Below are 20,668 nucleotides of genomic sequence, written 5' to 3'. Positions count from 1 at the left end.
ATATTTAAATACATCAGCCACATTACAATACCAGCAAATTGTTCCACGGCCCAAATTTGAACCATTCAACTTCTGATCCATAGTCCATTTACTTGGCACTCATACCTACAAAAAATCAAACCAATGGCCTTTCAATTATTGTTCATACTCTTTGAGATGAAGAAATAAAAATGATGAAATGAAAACATGATCTTATTGCAAAGAATTACTCACCAATTTATAGCATGCTGCTAGTGTCAGAACCACAACATTTTTGGGGTATTTTGCATTTTCTATTTGCCTTTTTTTAATGATTTGAAAGACTTCAAGAATATTATCATACATTCCATTTTTATATAACAGGTCCATAAGTATTTGGTAAGTTATCAGCTGATCAAAAAAGCCTTCCAAGTCAGAGTCCATGAAAGCCTGGAAAGAAAGGAATAGAAAAAACAAATGCTAAAACAAAAGGCTCAATAGATGACAATAAATTGAGTTTACAAGCATTTATGCCCTTAATAATTTTAAAGTGAGAGACAGAAAGAGGTACTTAATTGTTAAAGGTACAGTAAAGGTTGCTTTATTTCAATGACAGGAGATGACATCAGTGCTATCACCACCATTCACATGTAATTATGCAATTACTGTGATATTAACTACTGAGGTGTCTTCAGTAATGTGTGTAAATTAATAGCAGCTAGAAATGGGACTTGCTAGTTGCTGGTTCTCATATTGTCCTTAGATGATGTAACATCATGAAATATTCAATACAGTGTTTACTTGTACATGTAAAGTCAGTCTGATAAATTGTGAGGCCATGATATTAGAGATGTGTGTATTTGTACAGTAGAACCTTGTTAACTCTTTGCCATCCTTAACCCTCCAGTGTGTTCAAGTATTATAGCTTGCATGCCATGCTAAACACTCCAAAGCGCTTGTCACACTCGCATTCATTAGAAGTGTGTTGAGAAAAATATTGAAGGGTCTTGTGAAACCACACTGTATTCCCTTGACTCAGCAAACTGTCAGGACCTTGTTGACAGCATTTGCTGTGTGTATTTCCCTATTTCCCAAGCAGACCTACTTTCTAAACATTGTCTTTCAGTTAGAGATTATTCTTGTTCAAGTTCACACCATGTCATCTAATCACAGAGTTGTGTCGATGAGTACGAAAGAATGCAAAATTGAAGATATGTTAGAAGTTATTGGAGATAGTGAGCTTTCTAGCTGCAGTTCAGAATTGTATTCTGATGAATGTAGTAGTGATAATGATTCCAAGAAATATGAGTGTGAACAAATATTGTGTGAAGATCAAGGGATAGGGCTGCAAAGAAATGTTACTAGTGTTATCTGGAGTCACAATATTCATTTTGATGAACTGAAAATATGGGAAAATAATGCCGGTCCAAATCAAGATTCAGCTTCCGGGAGTTCAGAAAAAGATTTTTTTGAATCATTTGTGGCATCAGAATTTTATGAGCTAGTAGCAGAGCAGACGAATATTCATGCTGAATATTTACAAAGAAAAACTAGCACTGTTGATACTGACACTAACGTTGATGAAATAAGGGCGTATGTAGCAATTGGTTGTTTTATCTGAAACAGATGATTACTTCCTAAGAGACTTTTGCATGTGCCCGTTAGTAAGGCAAGCAATGACACTGAAATGGTTTAGGAAACTTGAGCAATATTTACATCTCAGTAGCCATGTAAACAGGCCAACACCACAAGATGAACATTACGATATTCTGTACAAAGCACGACCAGCTCTTGCTGAAAAAGTTCAGAATTTTGTACACACCTGGTTGGGAACTCGCAGTAGATGAAGCTTTGAAGGTTTCAAGGGAAGAATTATCTTGAAATAGTACCTCCCAGGAAAACCCACCAAAAAACATGGGGTATTGCTGACAGTGGAAATGGCTACCTTCTGAAGAGATTTACAAGGGGAAGAAAGAAACACAGGACCAGAATTTATTATTAGGAGAGCAGGTGGTTTTACACCTGACAGAGTCATACCAGGGAAATTGGCATCAGGTTTACTTTGATATCGTTTTCAATTCTGCAAAACTGATGAAATTATTGCTAATCCATAACACGTATAGTTGTGCGACAACAAAGGTAAATAGAAAGGGTTTAGGAAACCTGCACAGTTCAAACTCAAGTGGGGAAATGTAGAAAAATGCAAAATGAGGGTGTAACAGCAACAGTCTGGAAAGATAAACGTAGGGAGACCATTGCACACATAAAATGCACCAGTCATGAAGGAACTTAGTATAAACAAAGCAATCTATCAAGTTCACTTTTGCGCAGCTACCATGTACATTGTTGTCTTGATTTATGTTACGGCAATATGACTACAAACGTCCTCCCCCTAAGTCTACAGCTGAGAACACAAAGAAGAGCAGGAAAACTATCGGTTTATCTGTAAAAATGGATATTGTACGCAGGTTTGCACTAATCATATAAGAACAAAATGCACAAGAAATTACATTTATATCTTTATCGTTTGACTTCTAGTTATCTTCTTTTAAAGAGTGGTATTTATGCTGCTGTGCCTATTGGGATTTAAAGGACTCTATCGGAAAACACAGTAATTACGGCTGGACATCTGCCTTTAAATGGGGAATGGCAAAGGGTTAATCTGTCACCTCCAGGACTGAGGGTATGTTCGGAATGCAAGAAAGGCCAGATCATCGGTGGAGGATAGAATTTCCTGTAATACTGCACATACAAATAAAAGAAGTACATTCAATACAATCATGTCCGGCTCCATAGATAAATGGTTAGCGTGCTGGCCTTTGGTCACAGGGATCCTGAGTTTGATTCCCGGCAGGGCCTGGAATTTTAACCTTAATTGGTTAATTTCTCTGGTACGGGGGCTGGGTGTATGTGTCGTCTTCATCATCATTTCATCCTCATCACGACGCGCAGGTCGCCTACGGGAGTCAAATCAAAAGACCTGCATCTGGTGAGCCGAAATTGTCCTCGTACACTACCGGCACTAAAAGCCATATGCCATTTCAATACAATCATAAATAGGCATACCTTGTCTGTCTGTTAGGTCATCAGCCCAGAGGCTGGCTGGATCCTCAAATAGCACCACCAAAGGCTAAACAGTTATAGGGGAACTGCACTGAGCTTGATAGCTGCTGTTGCTTAAGTGCAGCCAGTATCCAGTATTTGGAAGATAGTGGGTTTGAGCCCCACTGTCGGCAGCCCTGAAGATGGTTTTCTGCGGTTTATCATTTTCACACCAGGCAAATGCTGGGGCTGTACCTTAAATAAGACCACGGCCACTTCCTTCCCATTTCTAGCTCTTTCCTGTTCCATCGTCGCCATAAGACCTATCTATGTCGGTGCGATGTAAAGCAACTTAGGGAAAAAAAAAAAAAGGAAACTGCAAAAACCATTGGCAGAGCCCAAATGAGGCATACTAGGCAAGATGAGGAGTGAGGTAGTTTGCCATTGCTTGCTTCATTGGACCAGAAGGTGCTACTGCAGCACGACTGATCCTATGAGCATCACCTTTCATAACACTCAGGTACTAGTTGTGCTCCAAATGTCATTATTCAGCACCACCCACACCCCAGCAGCTTCCATATTGTTACAGCCATGGATGAGACTGGAACTTCGGTGGAAGCTACACTTTGCTCTGGCCTGTGCCAAGAGATAGATACAAAAATACTGCATCCATCAAGAAATTAACAGGCGGTAGGCATATCTTAAACACTTAATTTTCCAAAGTTTGAATGAAGCAACAGTATCTTGCCTCAGATCTTACCTATTTCCCCTCCAGTCATCTACATTGCATTTGATCCAACTCCTTGCTTCCTATACAGTAAGTCCTTGATTAATGTTGCTCTGATTAACATTGTTTCGGTATTATGCCGCCATTATAAATAATACCATCTCTCGTTTAAAGCTGCGATTGTTTTGGTTCAACATCATCTACGCAACAACACTGTTGTAAAAAAAATCCACTGTTGTGATAAATTTTGTGACCAGAGACATTACATGCATGCGCTCTGTAGGGAGACCATTGCACACATAAATTGCACCAGCCACAAAGGAACTTATTATAAACGAAGCAATCTATCAAGTTCACTTTTGCGCAGCTACCATGAAAGAACAGGGATTTACCCCCCAAAATGTAAGTAGGAGAATGCTTTTCCTTAGTGTGTGCATTTTCATTAAAACTGTCTTGGCATTCTTAGCACAACCACTACATTACAGCCTGGCATCAAAAGGGTTAAACATAAATATTTGTATATTAACCCATTCACTGTTGCTCACTTGAATCTCCCACTGGCACTAGCACATTGCGCAACAGACCTTGTGATTTTACTCTGCACATTTCATTGGAAAACATTTCATATCTTTGGTCATTTTTATGAAATTAAAAACTAAAGTAATTGTGAATCTTTCCTCTATATACTTATAAAGTTATACCTTTGCTGGCGAGATGTAGTGTTTACAGTGCACTATGTCTTCTGGTATGGGCTATATCAAATTTGTTACTTTCATTGACCTGTCTCAGTCTCATCCTTGGCTTTGACAATATGAAAGTGACTGAGGTATGAGTGATGCTAGTAATACCATTCCTTATGCAGCCAGTCCCTGCTATGAATGGTGTGAAAATATCGCTCATAGCGTCGGCTGGTGCATGCATTTCAGTGGGCTTGGCAGACTGATATGTAATAGCAACGGCTGGCTCGGTGAGGAAAGCAACGGGAAACTACACTCCTCATTTCCCTAGTACGCCTCTTCAGTAACGCCTAGGCTATTTATGACAGCTGTTGGCAGAGCTGAAGAGGATCAAACCAGCCTTCGGGCTGAATACCCAACATACACACAACATACATACTTATAAAGTTAAAGACTTATTACATCAATATTTGAGGTATTACATTGTAACTGTTTGGTCTCCCCATCAAGACACTTGGGGAGATGAAAGTTATTACCTTGGGACACATGAATACCAAATAAACTACATGTGGCTTGCCCGCAAATTGCCACGCAAATAGAAACAATTAACATTCCATGGTTTCCTATTTCTCTATGTGATGTTTGGGCGCCAGGGTTGCAGTTTTAAACAAAACTGTAAACCAAAATTTATATTTACTAGCATAGAGACTTATACTTAAATCACAGGGGTAGGATTTTAAACAATTAACCATTAAGTATCGCTTAAGAAAGAAAATTAACGCAATATTAAATACAAATGAATTTATTATACAAAAAAAAAATGAGATGAATCGGAAAAGTTCCTTAAAGCATGGAGGAATTTAGAATTTACTTTACTGAATTTACTAATTGCTTGCTTTATCTAATTGAAGCTCACCAATTGCAGCTTCCGTTGAAGTCATCTGGTTTCCGTGGTTACTCGTTCTCTTCTTCTCGATGTAGAATTTGCTCCATGGACATCCTTCCTTCCTTCTCTGATATGGTACGGGCTATCTGGACTAGCACTCCCTAATTGCCTAGTCTTTAAATTAGACATTGGCCCTATACTTGTAAAAGCTGATCAGCGTTGATCGTATGAGGAGAAAATTCAGAGATATGAATTTTTCCATATTAGTAGAAATCTCAATCCAACTGAGCTATACTACTTATACAGTACAGACTTGTACCAAATTCCGTGGACTTGAACTAAACATAGTTCTTTGCCCAGAAGATTTACTGAATATAACACAAGCCGTAAGCTTGTTTCGTCTCACGCAGATCCAATAACTTAACCGCAGCTAAGTACTGTATCGAAACGATAACACATTGTACAAAAATAACTATGTCGTGGAGCGACCACACATTGTTTCAAAAATAAATAACGTCGTTCACAGTAGATGTTCTTATAGTAGATCAGATGACAGCGAAGTAGTAGTTAGATTCTCAGTTCTCGTGGTGAGAATCTCTATATATCTGGGCTCACCCCCACTCTTGGTAAGAGTTCAATCTCAAAACTCATATACAACGAAGTATCTGATTCGAAGATCGAATTATCAACTCCCCTTCTCTTCTTTCTTGACAAGTCCAGTAGGCGTGGCGATGATGTAGCTGACCAGCTTGCAAGCCTCGCGCGCGGGTCGCTGTTTACTAGCCCTGGCTCATGAGTTAAACCCAGTGAGTCATGCAAATTTCCACACTCAAGAATAACCTTTCCGTATACACAAATATGAGATGAAATGACAACTATATTTCAACATATTAACCAAATCCAATACATAATAAATTCCTCTATCATAATATAATAATAAATAATAAATGACATTATAATATATACAATATGATTGCAAAAACCTTATTTACAAATGCTTGACGTAGAATAAATATGTTATTACGAATAATTGCTCAAGGTGGATAAACTTGATATCAAATGATATCGCGTAAAATGATATTATATTAAATTAGTAGGGCTGGAGAAGCCTGGACGGTTACAACATTTACAGTTTTATATCAGCAGTTCCTTTTTCTTTTTTAGATAAGTTGCAAGAAGATGCCAACTGTAAATACAAATTTGTGTTAGAACTGCCAGACATTTCTGCTTGCCTTATGAAAGAAACCCATATTGAGTTTAATGTCAACAACATAATTTCCTCATCACAATTAGATATGTTGTCTAGCTCTCACTATGAATTATGAATGCAGGCAGATGCTGTCTGACACATCTGTTTATCTTATAATAATGATACAGACCTATACAGCACACGAGGTTTCAAAAATAAACATACAGACCTATGAATAGCCCATGAGTTTATAAAAATAATATGCCTTGAATATTTAGGTCGGATCACTATCACTTATAACTAGGGCCCGGATTTTTAGGTTTTAAACTATTTTATTCCTTGCTAGTTAACTGCAGTTTACTTATCCATTTCATTACCAATGGAGTAAATTACTTGGAGCTTATAAAACCTAAAAATAACTAAATAAGACGTTAAAACCTAAAAAAAACTAAATGGGCTATTCAAGACAGTATTACGTTATTTTGAAATAGAAGTACCGAATATTAATGAAATTGAATGATTTTTTTAAAATAAACATTATTCAAGACTTTTTGAAATGACTTCATGGTTTGGAACTGGAAGTGGTTTGTAAGTATAACTAGTGCGAGCGAAACAACGTGATACGATACTATTCCACTAGGGTAGAGCACAAATCAAGAGACAACCCCCTGGCGTTCACTGACCTGTATCTAGCAGGTACAAGCCCGCCTAACTTGCCAGCTTCAGTGCATCTCTCATTGTGTATGGTCGACTACCACCAGCTACGGCGCTGTTCACTGTTTAGCTCTATACACATTATTATGCAACAGACTAAAATTAATTTTCTCTATAAATCAATTTATTATTGAAGGCAGTCTAAGAAGCTTACGCATCTCAGAAGTAGCAATGCCTAAAGGCAAGTCGTCTCGAAGTTGGTTGATTCGCCAGTGGATTGGTAACGATCCGGACTTTACTACAGGCGGCAAAATTATATTTTGTCAAGTCTGCCAAAAGCAGGTAAGGAATTATTTAGCATACCTCCAATAAAAAAAAATCCCCATTACTATAATGAAAAATAAGTTTTCTTTTTGCTATTTGCTTTATGTCGCACCGACACAGATATGTCTTACTGCGATGATGGGATAGGAAAGGCCTAGGAACTGGAAGGAAGTGGCCGTGGCCTTGATTAAGGTACAGCCCTGGCATTTGCCTGGTGTGAAAATGGGAAACCACGGAAAACCATCTTCAGGGCTGCCGACAGTGGGGTTCGAGCCCTCTATTCCCCGATTACTGGATACTGGCCGCACTTAAGTGACTACAGCTATCGTGCTAGGTAATATCTGTTTATGTGAAGCGCTGGTTTCGGCAAACGTGCCATGGAATACGCTGACCATAGCTTGCACCGTCCGAGATGCTCTTCGCATTCTTTGGCCAAGAGAAAAACAGGATGGCAAGTTTTTACTTCTTTTGAGTGATAGTGCTGCATATATGACCAAAGCTGGTGAAGTGTTGAAGAGTTTCTACCCTAACATGCTGCGTGTAACTTGCATAGGCCATGGCTTACACAGATTGGCTGAAGAGGTTAGAAATAATTTTCCATGAGTAAACAGTATTGTTTATTCTGTGAGAAAGGTGTTTCTTAAAGCTCCTAGCTGCACTCTCAAATTCAAGGAAATGTTGCCTCAAACTCCTCTTCCTCCCAAACCCATCATCACTCGTTGGGGGACATGGCTCAATGCAGCCCTATACTATGCCGATCACTTTGAAGACATTAAAAATGTTATAAATTCTTTTGATGTCGACGATGCACTCTGCATAGTGAAGGCTAAAACAGCTCTCACGAACAAGAACGCTGTTTCACTTGCCTTCATTAGGGCACACTTTCCTGATCTTCCTGCAGCTATTGAGCATGTTGAGTCGGCATCGTTGCCATTAAAAGATTCAATAGAAGTTGTGGACTCCATTTCGAAGAAGGAAATACCAGGACCAGTGGGTGAAGCCTATTCACTCAAGCTCACCAAAATTCTACAGTGGAACCCTGAATTTTCAGCAATGAACAGTGTGTCTGCAATACCGGTACTTCAGAGAGAAGAAATTGCTGGCGAGGTACCATGGGGACCGAGAGCTATTGCTTCAATGAAGCTTGCTCCAAGGACTTCTTGTTGTGTGGAGCGTACATTTTTCTGCTATAAGAATATTTTGAGAGATAACAGGAAAAGTTTTACTCTGAAAAATCTGGAAATGTATTTAGTTGTACAATGTAACAGCAAGTGAAAACTGTGTTCTGTGCTTCTGAAAATGTTTCTTGATGCATTGGAAGTGACAAAAATTTAACCTACATGAACCATTCATTGTATTTGCGCATAAATATTTTATGTTATTTTTAATTTCAGTTGGTCTGATGTGTTTGAAATGCTTTCATTAAGCCATTCTGTCCCATATTTTGAAATGAGTGGTATAGTTTTGTACTAGAGAGGCGTGAAGGTTACAATAAAGTAGAAAAAATTTGAATGAATAGTATAACTTTAGTAATGATTGAAATGATCATTAAAAACTATTTCAGGAAGATAAAAACCTAAAAAAACTATTTTGAGCTATTAAAAAAAAATAAAACGTTGTTTTTAAGAACCTAAAAATCCGGGCCCTACTTATAACTATGGTAACGACAACATTTGCAACAACAAGTCCGGGTCAGTCGGGTGGTTCACGATGTTTTAGTGTTATTGATGAGGAAATTATGATACACTTTGTTGACGATGTACTAGACAACGACAGTGATACTGATTTCAGCTTTGGTGATAGCAATTTAGAAAACAATATTAGAGAAGCTGTCAGTTCAAGTGGCAAAAGGGAAAGAGATGAATATGTTCCTGTAGGGTCGAGGGAGGAGTTAAATATTATAATAAGAATATGGGGAGTGTAGATTTAGTAGATCAAGTAACAAATGCATATCTATCTATGAGGAAATCTGTGAAGTGGTGTAAGAAATTGTTCCTTCACATAACATTGCCTGGGCATTTGGAGAGCGCTAAATGTGGGGAAAAGATTGACACTTCATGAGACGAAATGTTATGACAATTTAAAAATCCAGAATCCTCCATTGACCAGATTCAAAAACGTGAGGACGAAGAAGGAATGGATGGATATGAAGTTGAAACAATCAGTGGATCCGACCTGCAATGACCCACAATTCCCAGAAACTAGCATTAAATAATAGTATTACTGACCAACGAACTGCGTCTAAAGCACAATACTGAATTGATGATGCTTGTAGTCAAAACGGATCCAAAATACAGGCGATTGGCCCCTCAAAATGGTACTTATCGCTAGGAAAATAGAACCATGCTATTTGTCATGTTGCGGTCCTAATCAAAAGTAGCGTAGACTCTCGGTATTCCACACATTATGGTACTACTCACAGGTAATTAAATTCGTACATGTAACACAGACCTATGGTGTTTCACACACTGTGGCGCTATTTACAAGCAACACAAACCTATGTCATTCCTCACATAAGTGGACTAACCACAGGGACCTGCACTGTCCCGTGGTGTTCCTCACATAGTGGGTACTAAGCATAGGCAAGGCAGAACCACGGTGTCGCTAATCCCATGGTATTGCTCATATAGGAGTACAAATCACAGGTGCTGTAGAAGCAGGCAACTTACTCTATTGCTACTCATCACAAACCTATTTGGTACCTAACATAGTGGTACTACGCGCAAGTAAAAGCGACACATGGTGTTCCCCACGTGGTGGTACTAATCACAAGTAGTCTCATGGTTCGAATTTGATCATCCCTTGATCGCCCCTTACGACAGGCAGGGCATACCGTGGGTATATTCTTGGTCTGCATCCCCCACCCACAGGGGGTTGTATGTTTCATCTGCGAGAGGTATTTTATTTCCCTCGAGTCCGCCGGCAAGCCGGTTAGGACCCCCTATCTGCCACCTGGGACGTGCCACGTGGAAGTATCACCTCTCCCCTGCTATGCCAGCGTGGTAGGTTTGTGGAGGATAAGGTTTAAGGAAGCAGAAATTATTATCAGTGGGATACTGTGTAGAAGGGATACTGACTAGAATAGAAGGTGATCAGGGATTAAAATGAGACATTGGAGTGGGTATGTGTGAAACTGGGAGTGAAATCTGTAGATCATAGTGGTTGGGTAAAAAATAAGGATCTGCACTCAGATGGCCTTTACTTGAACTGCAGTTGTACGTATAAATTAGGAGGTTTGTTTTGAAGGGTTATAGGAAGGTATATACAGGAAAACAGGGTGAGCTATGGAGCAGTGATGAGAGCACAGGGAGCTGGAAGTCACATATGGATGACAAAGTTGTTTTTCATACACCTGCGGGGTCGTGGGTTCAAACTGTATTGAAAATGTGGACTTGGCCCTGTTTTACAGCCGGATGCTCTTACTGACGTCAACCCTTATAAGGAGGGGTAATCACTATTGTGTGTTTCTGTAGGATTGGATTTAACAGACTGTTTGATTCTACTATTTATATTACTACAGGAAGAGACTTGCAATATGTGACAGACGAAATTACAATAAAACATTCTGAATCAGGTCAGCCTTGGTAATTTCTCCCCTTGGAAATCACAATATAGTTCCCATCTGAGTAACAGGTGAGTACTCACTTGCTCCTGCTGATTGTTGCTTTCCTATTTGGTTTGGGAAACACTTCTCAATGACTCGGTGCTGACCTTGGTTCTGTCCCCTGGCTGGAATATATACTATTGTTCCTCATTATGATGGTGCATAATATCATCACCATCACCTTGCCAACAACTGGCTGGTATAGCAATTGATGAAGTAAAGCATTAGTACAGACTTATAGACCAATAGCAGTACCGTCCAATCTGGTACACCTGATAATCCTTGGAAGACTACCACCACAAAGCATAACAATCTAGCAGTTTCACAGACTAGCAATCTAGAAACTAACAACAACTCAGATAGTTTCAATGCTATGATCAAAATAAGGCTAAGGCCACAACTTCGGCACTAATATTCCTCACTACAAATTTAAATTATATGACTGACAGCATGACAGTCCATCAACAGTTCATAGCAGATATATGACGTTTCTTTATGTACCTCCTCTTCTCATTCGTACAATTTTGCTTTAGGTCTTCTGATGACAATGGATAACAAAGGGCTAGGAGTGGGGAGGAAGCAGCTGTGGCTTTAATTAAGCTACAGCCCCAGCGTTTAGCTGGAGTGAAAATGGAAAACCACAAAAAACCATCTTCAGGGCTGCCGACAGTGGGGTTTGAACACACCATCTCCTGAATGCACACTCACAGCTACGCAACCCTAACCACACGGCTAACTCATTCAGTTTCTTCTCATTCACCTGAGTTTATATATTCCCTCACACTTTTAGATTTTAGGCATCCCACCTTATTTTCAGCTTAACCTCAATTTCAACAAATTCCATTTTTAGTTAACCCACCTGATTTTCTTTAAATTGTGAGTGCTTTCCAACACTTATCTGGGAATCTCAGAGTTCATTATGTAATGGTGCCAATGTCTGTTCACAGATTTCATGCGTCTCTATTCACTTTAAACTTGAGTTCACATGCTGGGAACTCCTGGCCCTAGGCTTTACCCAGATTTATCAACACCTTGTTACACATGTAGGTTGTTTCGCAGTGACCCAGATAATGGCTGTCTGATTCTTGCCAAAATACAACAAATATAGCAGATTTTTAGGAGACATTTCTCACTGATAAATTACAATCCATTAATTACCTTCCTGGCACATGACATTGATTGTGGCCTAACAGCATGTCTATCTTGAGGCACTGCCCCATAATAAAATTATATGATGAACGATATAAAATTTATGTAATTAATGTCCATGTAACATGGTAGGCCTATATATTACAAAAGAGAAATCAGACTATATCAGGGTCCTTTCAAAATAATGTACTCTTAAATGTCAACTGACTGCTAATATTCAACCTTGCAATCTCGAGTACAGTATAAATATAATTAAAATGCAGGAATAATAAAATAAAAAACTCACCTGCAAAGCATCATTGGGTTTGTCATGAAAATGGTACATTCTCATTACTACTGGGCCAAATATATAATTACCAAATCTGAGCTCCTTATTCTGTTGATTAAATCTGTAAGAGAGGGACCATACATTAGTAAAGCGAGTTCCCAACTGCCATAATGTTAGATAATACAATGTCAGTCTAATTCAACGAAAGAAAAATAGTGACACTTGGTTCTTTAAATCCTAACTTAATTTCTCTTTTCCAAAATACACGTAGTTAAACACTTTACATTAAAAGTGCTTCTGCATAATACTGAAGGTTCTCTTACTGTTACACTTTTATTGACTACTAGCAAGATACCCGTGCTTCGCTATGGTATTATACTGAAATTTAAAACTGAATGCCTAACATTATATATATAATCTGCCAAGATTCGCGATCTGATGGCAAAGTTCCTCCCATTTTTCAATCTTTCTTTCCAGCAATCAATTTCGTACTTCCCGGGCTAGCTCCAGGTATTCCGCCCGGTCAGTTGGGTCCCTTAATCTTTGTCATCTTTTCCTATAAGCATTTTTAATATGGATCAAATCCTGGAGGAGATCCGGTGAGGTGTCGTCTTAGGTGCCTCGGCGGTAATGAACCCGCGGCCGGACTGCATTAGTAGTCATTACCTGGCCAGGACCCGTTTCCAGCATGGTCCGCACATTTTGACGATGGTCCAAAACATTATTATTATTAGGGTGGGTGATATTAGTTGAATTTAGGTTGTTACTGTTATTATTATTATTGATGTTCTGGACCACGCAGCAAGATGCAAGACCGCTACTTGGCGGTAAATTACATCTGCTGTCATTGCTGACAATGTGACCAGTACCATTGTCATGCGTAGGCAAGTGCGTGGGATTTCTAGCGATACGAATGATATACTTCCGTGCATTATTGACCTTATTATAGAGGTGAACAATTGCACGGTCAACATCATTCCTATCGTAATTTCAAATGTGTTAAAATTTTTATTTATATGCAAGGAGAATTTACTGTAATCTAACTTTAAGTTCTCCAAAGGAAAAGATCGTTCTTGAAAACAAACCCAGGAAAGATTAAAAATGATCGGTTTATGATTAGAATCAAGTAAATTATGGACAATAAAATCAATTGGTCTCAACTCCTTTTCACCCCACCACCGTTAAGTTGATTCCCCCCTCACTCCCTCAAAAACAGAAGGCTGTTTCTTTATGTTTAAAGGAGATTGCAATGTTCACGTCTGTTACCTTCAGTTTTGAGATATAAGTATCCCCATAAAAATAACTGACTTTTTTTCACTTCCTTTCACACTCCCCTCCTAAAGTGAATTTTCTGGAAAAACAAAATACTTGTTTCTTTATTAGTAAAGGATCTTCTAAATACCAATTATCATGACTGTAACATCTTCAGTTTTTGAGATATGTGTCCTCATAAAAGGAATTCAACTCCTTTTCACCCCCAACCCCCAAGATTATTTTCCCCCCAAAATGCATTTTCTTTGTTTTTAAAGGAGGTCCAAGTACCGATTTTCACGTCAGTAACAACTATAGTTTTTATTAGACGTAAGTATCCTCATATAATTAATTTTTCAATTCTTTCAAACCCCCCCCCCCTTCATTGGATTTTCCGAAATCAAAGGAATACGCGTTTCTTTACTTTTAAAGCAGATTCCAAATACCAATTTTCACGTCTGCAACATCTTTCGTTTTTGAGATAATACTATCCACCCTTAAGTGGATTTCTGAAAACAAAAAAATACGTATTTCTTTATTTTTAAAAGAGATTCCAAATACCAAATTTCACATCTGTAACATCTTCAGTTTTTGAGATATCAGTATCCTAATAAAAATAATTCAACCCCATTTTCAGTCATTTTTACCCCCACCCAAGTGGTTTTTCCAAAAACAGAAATACATGTTTCTTTATTTTTAATAGAGATAAAAAAAATAGCATTTTTCTCTTCTGTAACACGTTAAGTTTTCGAGATATACTGTAGACATGCTCATTTTAAAATTTAACCCCCTTTTTAGTTCCCCTTAAGTGGAGTTTCCAAAAACAAATCACCTATATTTCTTTACTTTTATAAGAGATTCCAAATACCAATTTTTACGCCTGTAACATTTCACGTTTCTGAGATATACTGTGGATATAGTCTTTCAAAGAATTCACCCCATTAGTCACTCCTGTTTAACCCCCATTAATTGGATTTTCCAAAAACAAAAATGTGTAATTTTAAAGGGGATTACAAATACCAATTTGCAGGTCTGTAATATCTTCAGTTTCTGAGATTCAAGTATCCTCATTAAAGGCATTCAACCCCTTTTTCACCCCTCCTAGTGGGATTTTCAAAAAAAAAAAAAATGTTTTAACATCTGTAAACATTAAAACTTTTGAGATATAGATACACTCATTTTAAAAATTCACCCCCTTAGCGACGGAATATCCAAAAATCCTCTCTTAGAGAGCCACCTACATTGTAATATAAATGTATCCTCAAAATTTCATTTCTTTATGTCCAGTAGTTTTGGCTCGGTGATGATGAATGAGTCAGTCAGTCAGTCAGTCAGTCAGGACATGTTTTTATATATATAGCGTGGAAGTAAATATAACTAAATATTATACTAATTAGAGAATAAAACATAGTTACAACAAACCTCCCACGTTTTACTCAAATAGAGCAGTAAAATCCCAAATTAACTCTGGAAAATACAGCAGAACCAGATAGTTATTGCTTAAATACAATATTCTTTCCAACAGTTTTAGATGTTTACTTACTGAATGTTTTCTGTTCAGAGGTACATATATTTTACCTCTTTATGCTGTTGGAAGAAAAACTAAGATAAATGATTTATGGTGTACTGTGTGCTAGATGTGAGGAATGGGAAGGGGAGGAAAAGGATGTGAGCGTCAGCAGGTTATATGATAGAAAACTGTAACAGTGTTCGCAAGGGTAGCCATCCACACATCATTTACCGATGCCTAATGTTCAACATTTACAGACATACCATTTATTTCCATCGCTTGATCATGTTTCAGATATTTCTGATTAGTGAAAAACATGTAACTAGCAGGTCACAACAAAAGAGAATGTTAACCTTTAAGAAGGTAAGTGTGGTTGACGCTAGATGTAGTTTAGCACAGCCATGCTGAAATATAGCTTGGTTGTCGGCCAACATGTCTCAGACTGTCACTGCAACAGTCAGCTCTTGTTATAGTAGTACATTCATTCACGACAAGTGTTTTGTTGTGGCATGCATCGTGCAATTACAGACCTGATGATACCACAGATATGGATATGCCTGGCAACTTCACTATTCTGCCATTCCTCTTTCCAGTCACAGTGTTCGATGAACTGTTGTGGCCTGATAATTGTGTACTAGTTTGTCAACAGGTAGTCCACAGAAACAGTGAGAGTTGTAAGTCATACTATCATCATCGTGAAACCCTTCCAGTTTGCCAGGTAGGGCGGTGTTGAACGAGCTCTCGCCAGTGCTGTCTGTTAATGTAGATATCTCCCTCCATGAAACTCTCCAGTGTCCTCTTCTACTCTTGATGTCTATCATCAGTTGGTCCAACAAAAGTTTAATTGGTCGTCCAACAGGTCTCCTTCCGGTGACTGGCTGTTCCATGTATGCATGTGGTGTGCCTACGTTCCTCTTACTTGCCTGAAGCATTTAAGTCTTCCCAACCTTAGTCTATCTTCCACAGGGTGCTCCATTCTCAAAGATGATGTGACATCCTCATTTCTCACATAATCATGACATGTTTTCTACATGGCATTCCTAAGAAATTTCATTTTACAGGCCTGCAGTTTACTAAGGTCTCATAGTCTGCAACATGCAAATTTCTAGGCACCGGGCGAGTTGGCCGTGCGCGTAGAGGCGCATGGCTGTGAGCTTGCATCCGGGAGATAGTAGGTTCGAATCCCACTATCGGCAGCCCTGAAGATGGTTTTCCGTGGTTTCCCATTTTCACACCAGGCAAATGCTGGGGCTGTACCTTAATTAAGGCCACGGCCGCTTCCTTCCAACTCCTAGGCCTTTCCTATCCCATCGTCACCATAAGACCTATCTGTGTCGGTGCAACGTAAAGCCCCTAGCAAAAAAAGAAAAAGAATTTGTAGGCCATATGTATGGGAATAAGATATGATTTATATAAGGACATGTTGGTTTATAGGGGTACATTCTTGTTCCAGATTGGGTGACATGTAAGGTTATAGAATTTAGACCCACTGGCTACTCTATTAAGTACTTCTTGCCCTGCTCCATGCTTGTTTGAGACCACGCTCCTAAAGCACTGTACTGTTGTAATGTATTGCCCATCAAGTTGTATTTGGCAACCAGTATTATCTCTACTCATTTTCATGGTAACACTGGTTTTTGTTATTTCATCTTAAAATCACTGAACCTGGCTACCCATTTGATGAGCTGGTCTTTTACCTCCTTTTCTGTCTCCCCCAAATAGAAACATCGTCAGCATTCACCATGGCATTTAATTCTCCATTTAGTTCTTTCTTCTTCAAGTGCTTCAATAGGACATCCATGACTGTCACAAACAGCAGAGGTGAAAGAGCATTTCTCCTGTTGTACTCGCCAAGTTGTGGCAAACTGTTCTGAATGACCATCACCAATTCTGATACAACTGTTGTAGCACTTATTGTGTCCGGCTCCATGGCTAAATGGTTAGCGTGCTGGCCTTTGGTCACAGGGGTCCCAGGTTCGATTCCCGGCAGGGTCGGGAATTTTAACCATCATTGCTTAATTTCGCTGGGTGTATGTGTCGTCTTCATTATCATTTCATCCTCATCATGACGCGCAGGTCACCTACGGGCATCAAATCAAAAGACCTGCATCTGGCGAGCCAAACTTGTCCTCCGACACTAAAATCCATACGTCATTTCATTTCAGCACTTATTGTATAACATTTTGATCTTGCCAATAAGGTATTCTGGTACTGGTAGTTGTTTCTAGGCTTCTCCAGATGACAACTCTTGGAACGTTGTCATAAGCCTTTTCCAAATCCAAGATCACAAATACGTGTCTTTTCCCTTATCCTAGTTCTTCTCCATGCACATCCACAAGGCAAAGATCAGGTCTGTAGTGCTTCAGTGAGGTATAAACCCATGTTGTTCTTCTAAGTTAAGTTCTAATAAGGTTTGGAGTCTAGCTTCGATTATCTTTTCCATAATCTTAAAACCATGGGACAGAAGTATATAGTACCTCTGTATTTCTCACATTTTTGATGGCTTCCTTTAGTAAATATCGGAATTACTCCTTTGGATCAATCTTCAGATACCTGATTTTCATGCCACACTACACTGGTACATCCACTGTATGCCTGATGGTCCTATTGCTTTGATTATACCACCTGTTACTTCATTCATTGCTGCTGATTTACAACTCTTGGTGTAGTGCTCTTTTTACCTCATTCCAGGTAATCAGTACATCTCCAGTTATTCCTGACCATTCACCAAATTCTCAGTTTGCAAATCCATTAAAAGATTTCAAAATATACTTTCATGACATTCCTCATGTACGTATTGCACATTCCTAGCCATCTGCCCATCAGTAATTTCTATAGCACTTATATCGTCCTTGTCATTTCTTCTGCTTTTCACAATGCCATAAAACATCTTCTCATTACCTTTAGAGTCTTCCTCCAGTTTCTGTGTTAGTTCATCCCAGCATATTTCCTTTTCCTCACAAACAATTCTTTTGATCTCTAATTTTCTGCCTTTGTACTCTTGTTCAAGTTTTTTGAGTTATACTCTATCTCTCCTAGCTGCATTTCTTTACTTTGCTCAGTTTTTCCCACCACCTAGTTCTCTTTATATTAACTCTGGTGTGTGGTTTACCACATAGCTTCACAGCACTGTTTACTAAAACATTCTTCAGGTTGTTCCATTCTTCACTACAACCACCAGTTTTTGGTTCAGAAACCGGTATTTTATCTTGCAACTATTGCTTGTTATCGCATTCCTTCAGTTTCCAGTCTTTAATCTTAGGTTTCCTCCTCCAGGTTATCAGCTGTGTTACTTTAAATCCACTGAGATCAGTCACAAGAAGTCTAAGATCACTATCACGACATACACTTGTACAACTTTGATCTCGCACTTTAGCTCCGCTACCTACGATTTGCCGTCCCAGCTGTATCTTGTCACCTTATGACTTTCTTTCTTCTGGAACCATGTGTTCTTGACTAAGAGTTTGTTTCTCAAGCACAGGTCAAGTGTAAGTTCTCCTTCAGTATTTCTCCTCCATATCTGAATGGTTCATGGTTGCCTCGTATCCTGCTTCTTCTGTTTCTAGCAATATAATGACACTTCTCATTTAAAAACTGACTGAAGTTATATTTTGTTTCAATGAATATTTCAATCCAAGCAGAGGTCTCAGTACATGTAACTGAGGGGAAAACATGATAATGACATATCTCCAAAAGTTTTCTTTAATGTTTCAATACTTTCCTTCTTTCTACAGTTCACAGTTTATCTGATTCATCTACTGAAAGGCACAGAATAGCAGTAATGAGAACTCAGCTATGAGCTTTTCGATTCGTAGTAATCCAGTCCCTGCCCAGCAACTGCTTACAAAGACCGACATTTCAACGTCAAAGAGCCAAGTGTGTTTTTCTTGTACATTGGCTTATAGCAGAACTTATTACTGTACCCATCTGGAAAGCAGGAGAATCGGGTATTAATCCCGAGGACAGTCACATTTTCAGCTCGTCTTAGTATCATGATCACTGTAAGGCATGCTGTCCTCTCATCAAAAATCACTCCTCTGGAACTTTCTGTCTTTCTTTCTTTCTTTTTTCTTTTTTTTTTTTTTTTTTGCTGGTTTAACGTCGCACTAACACACTGAGGATTTTCGGCGGCACAAGGATGGGAGAGGGCTAGGATTGGGAAGGTAGTAGCCGTAGGCTTAATTAAGGTACCTATGAATCTTTTCCAGGTCTCAAATCAAGTGATCCAGGTGACAGTCCCATTCACTCTAACTGGGGGTCTTACCAGCGACTTATAAACCCACTCATTTTCATCCTTACGAACAACCCGTTTATTCCTAACCTTGTTAATGTGATCACCGCAATAAAGATGTTTTCTTATGTTTCCCTGCTAGGGTAATGGAGTAGACTGTACAGCCAGAGTCTCAATGCCGAGTGTTGGGCGGCAGGAAGTAACCTCACAACCCAAAGGGAGCCAATGGCTTTAGGTGGAAGAGCTCCTTTGGGAGGATGGTGGACAGCCAGTGGAGGAATGCTACGAGTCCCATCAGGTAGTGCCTGTACTCCAGGTTAGGGTGACTACCAACAGCGTCTGTTGATTTAAAATCAAATAACAGATGAAGCGACTCATTAGTCGGAGCACTTCTTCATTGCATCAAAACAAAATGGTTGCCAAATATATTAATGCAACTCTCAAGAGCTAGGGCATTCCCTGTAGGTGACAAGCATCATCCCTGATTGAACAATCTGACAAATGGATGAAGGCTACCCACTCAAGGGCGGACTGGTTAAAGGAAAAGTCCCTGGTCTAGAACTAGTCACTATTAAGTTATGGGTACAGCAAATTATTATGAATTATTTCTTCCTATGCCCCACTTTCTGCATGTCTCAGATCTGTAAAGAATGAATTCTAAGAGATGACAGTAATCAATTTCCAAAACATACCTCCTGAACAGCATCTGCTTTTTGGAGAAGACTTGAATGGCCATGTGGGGGATGCAAGAGATGGTTACATACAGTATCATGAAAGGAGAAATGATAATGGCTGCAGGATCTTGGACTTGTGTGAAGCCAATGATTTAGTCCTTGTCAATATGTTCTTTAAGAAGAGGCATATCCATCTCTTCACCTACACCAATGGTGAATTCTCCAAAAAGAGATTGATTATTGGCTGATAAAAATGCATAACCTCAAACTGGTGTTCATGCCAAGGTACTAACATCCGATAATGTAATCCCAAAGCACCACTGCTTGTCCTGGATCGAATTGGGAAGATTAAAATGATTCGTCCCCAGAAAACTGGCCTGTAAAGAATAAAATGGTGGAAGCTTACAAGGACAAGGATAATTTTTCATCAAGGTGCAACACGCCAGTGGAGGCCATATGGGGGGAAACAACTCAAATACACACAGCAGCAACTGAAATCCTTGGAAAGACAAACCAGGGAAAAT

At 39.0% G+C, this 20,668-nt stretch overlaps 1 protein-coding gene across 1 annotated transcript in view; it reads right to left on the bottom strand.

Annotated features, from left to right (window-relative positions):
• The window catches only part of LOC136874829 (pentatricopeptide repeat-containing protein 2, mitochondrial), a 73,025-nt gene that overhangs the window by 29,361 nt on the left and 22,996 nt on the right, over window positions 1–20,668 (bottom strand). The window contains exons 3-4 of the mRNA XM_067148506.2: window positions 12,497–12,599; window positions 214–408 (exon numbers count right to left, since the gene is read on the bottom strand). Coding sequence (XP_067004607.1) covers window positions 214–408; window positions 12,497–12,599 — 298 coding nt within the window. The remainder of the gene's footprint in view (window positions 1–213; window positions 409–12,496; window positions 12,600–20,668) is intronic.

This window comes from Anabrus simplex, chromosome 5 (assembly GCF_040414725.1).
Source record: "Anabrus simplex isolate iqAnaSimp1 chromosome 5, ASM4041472v1, whole genome shotgun sequence".
Taxonomy (NCBI): domain Eukaryota; kingdom Metazoa; phylum Arthropoda; class Insecta; order Orthoptera; family Tettigoniidae; genus Anabrus; species Anabrus simplex.
This window is presented reverse-complemented; position numbering and strand designations above follow the sequence as displayed.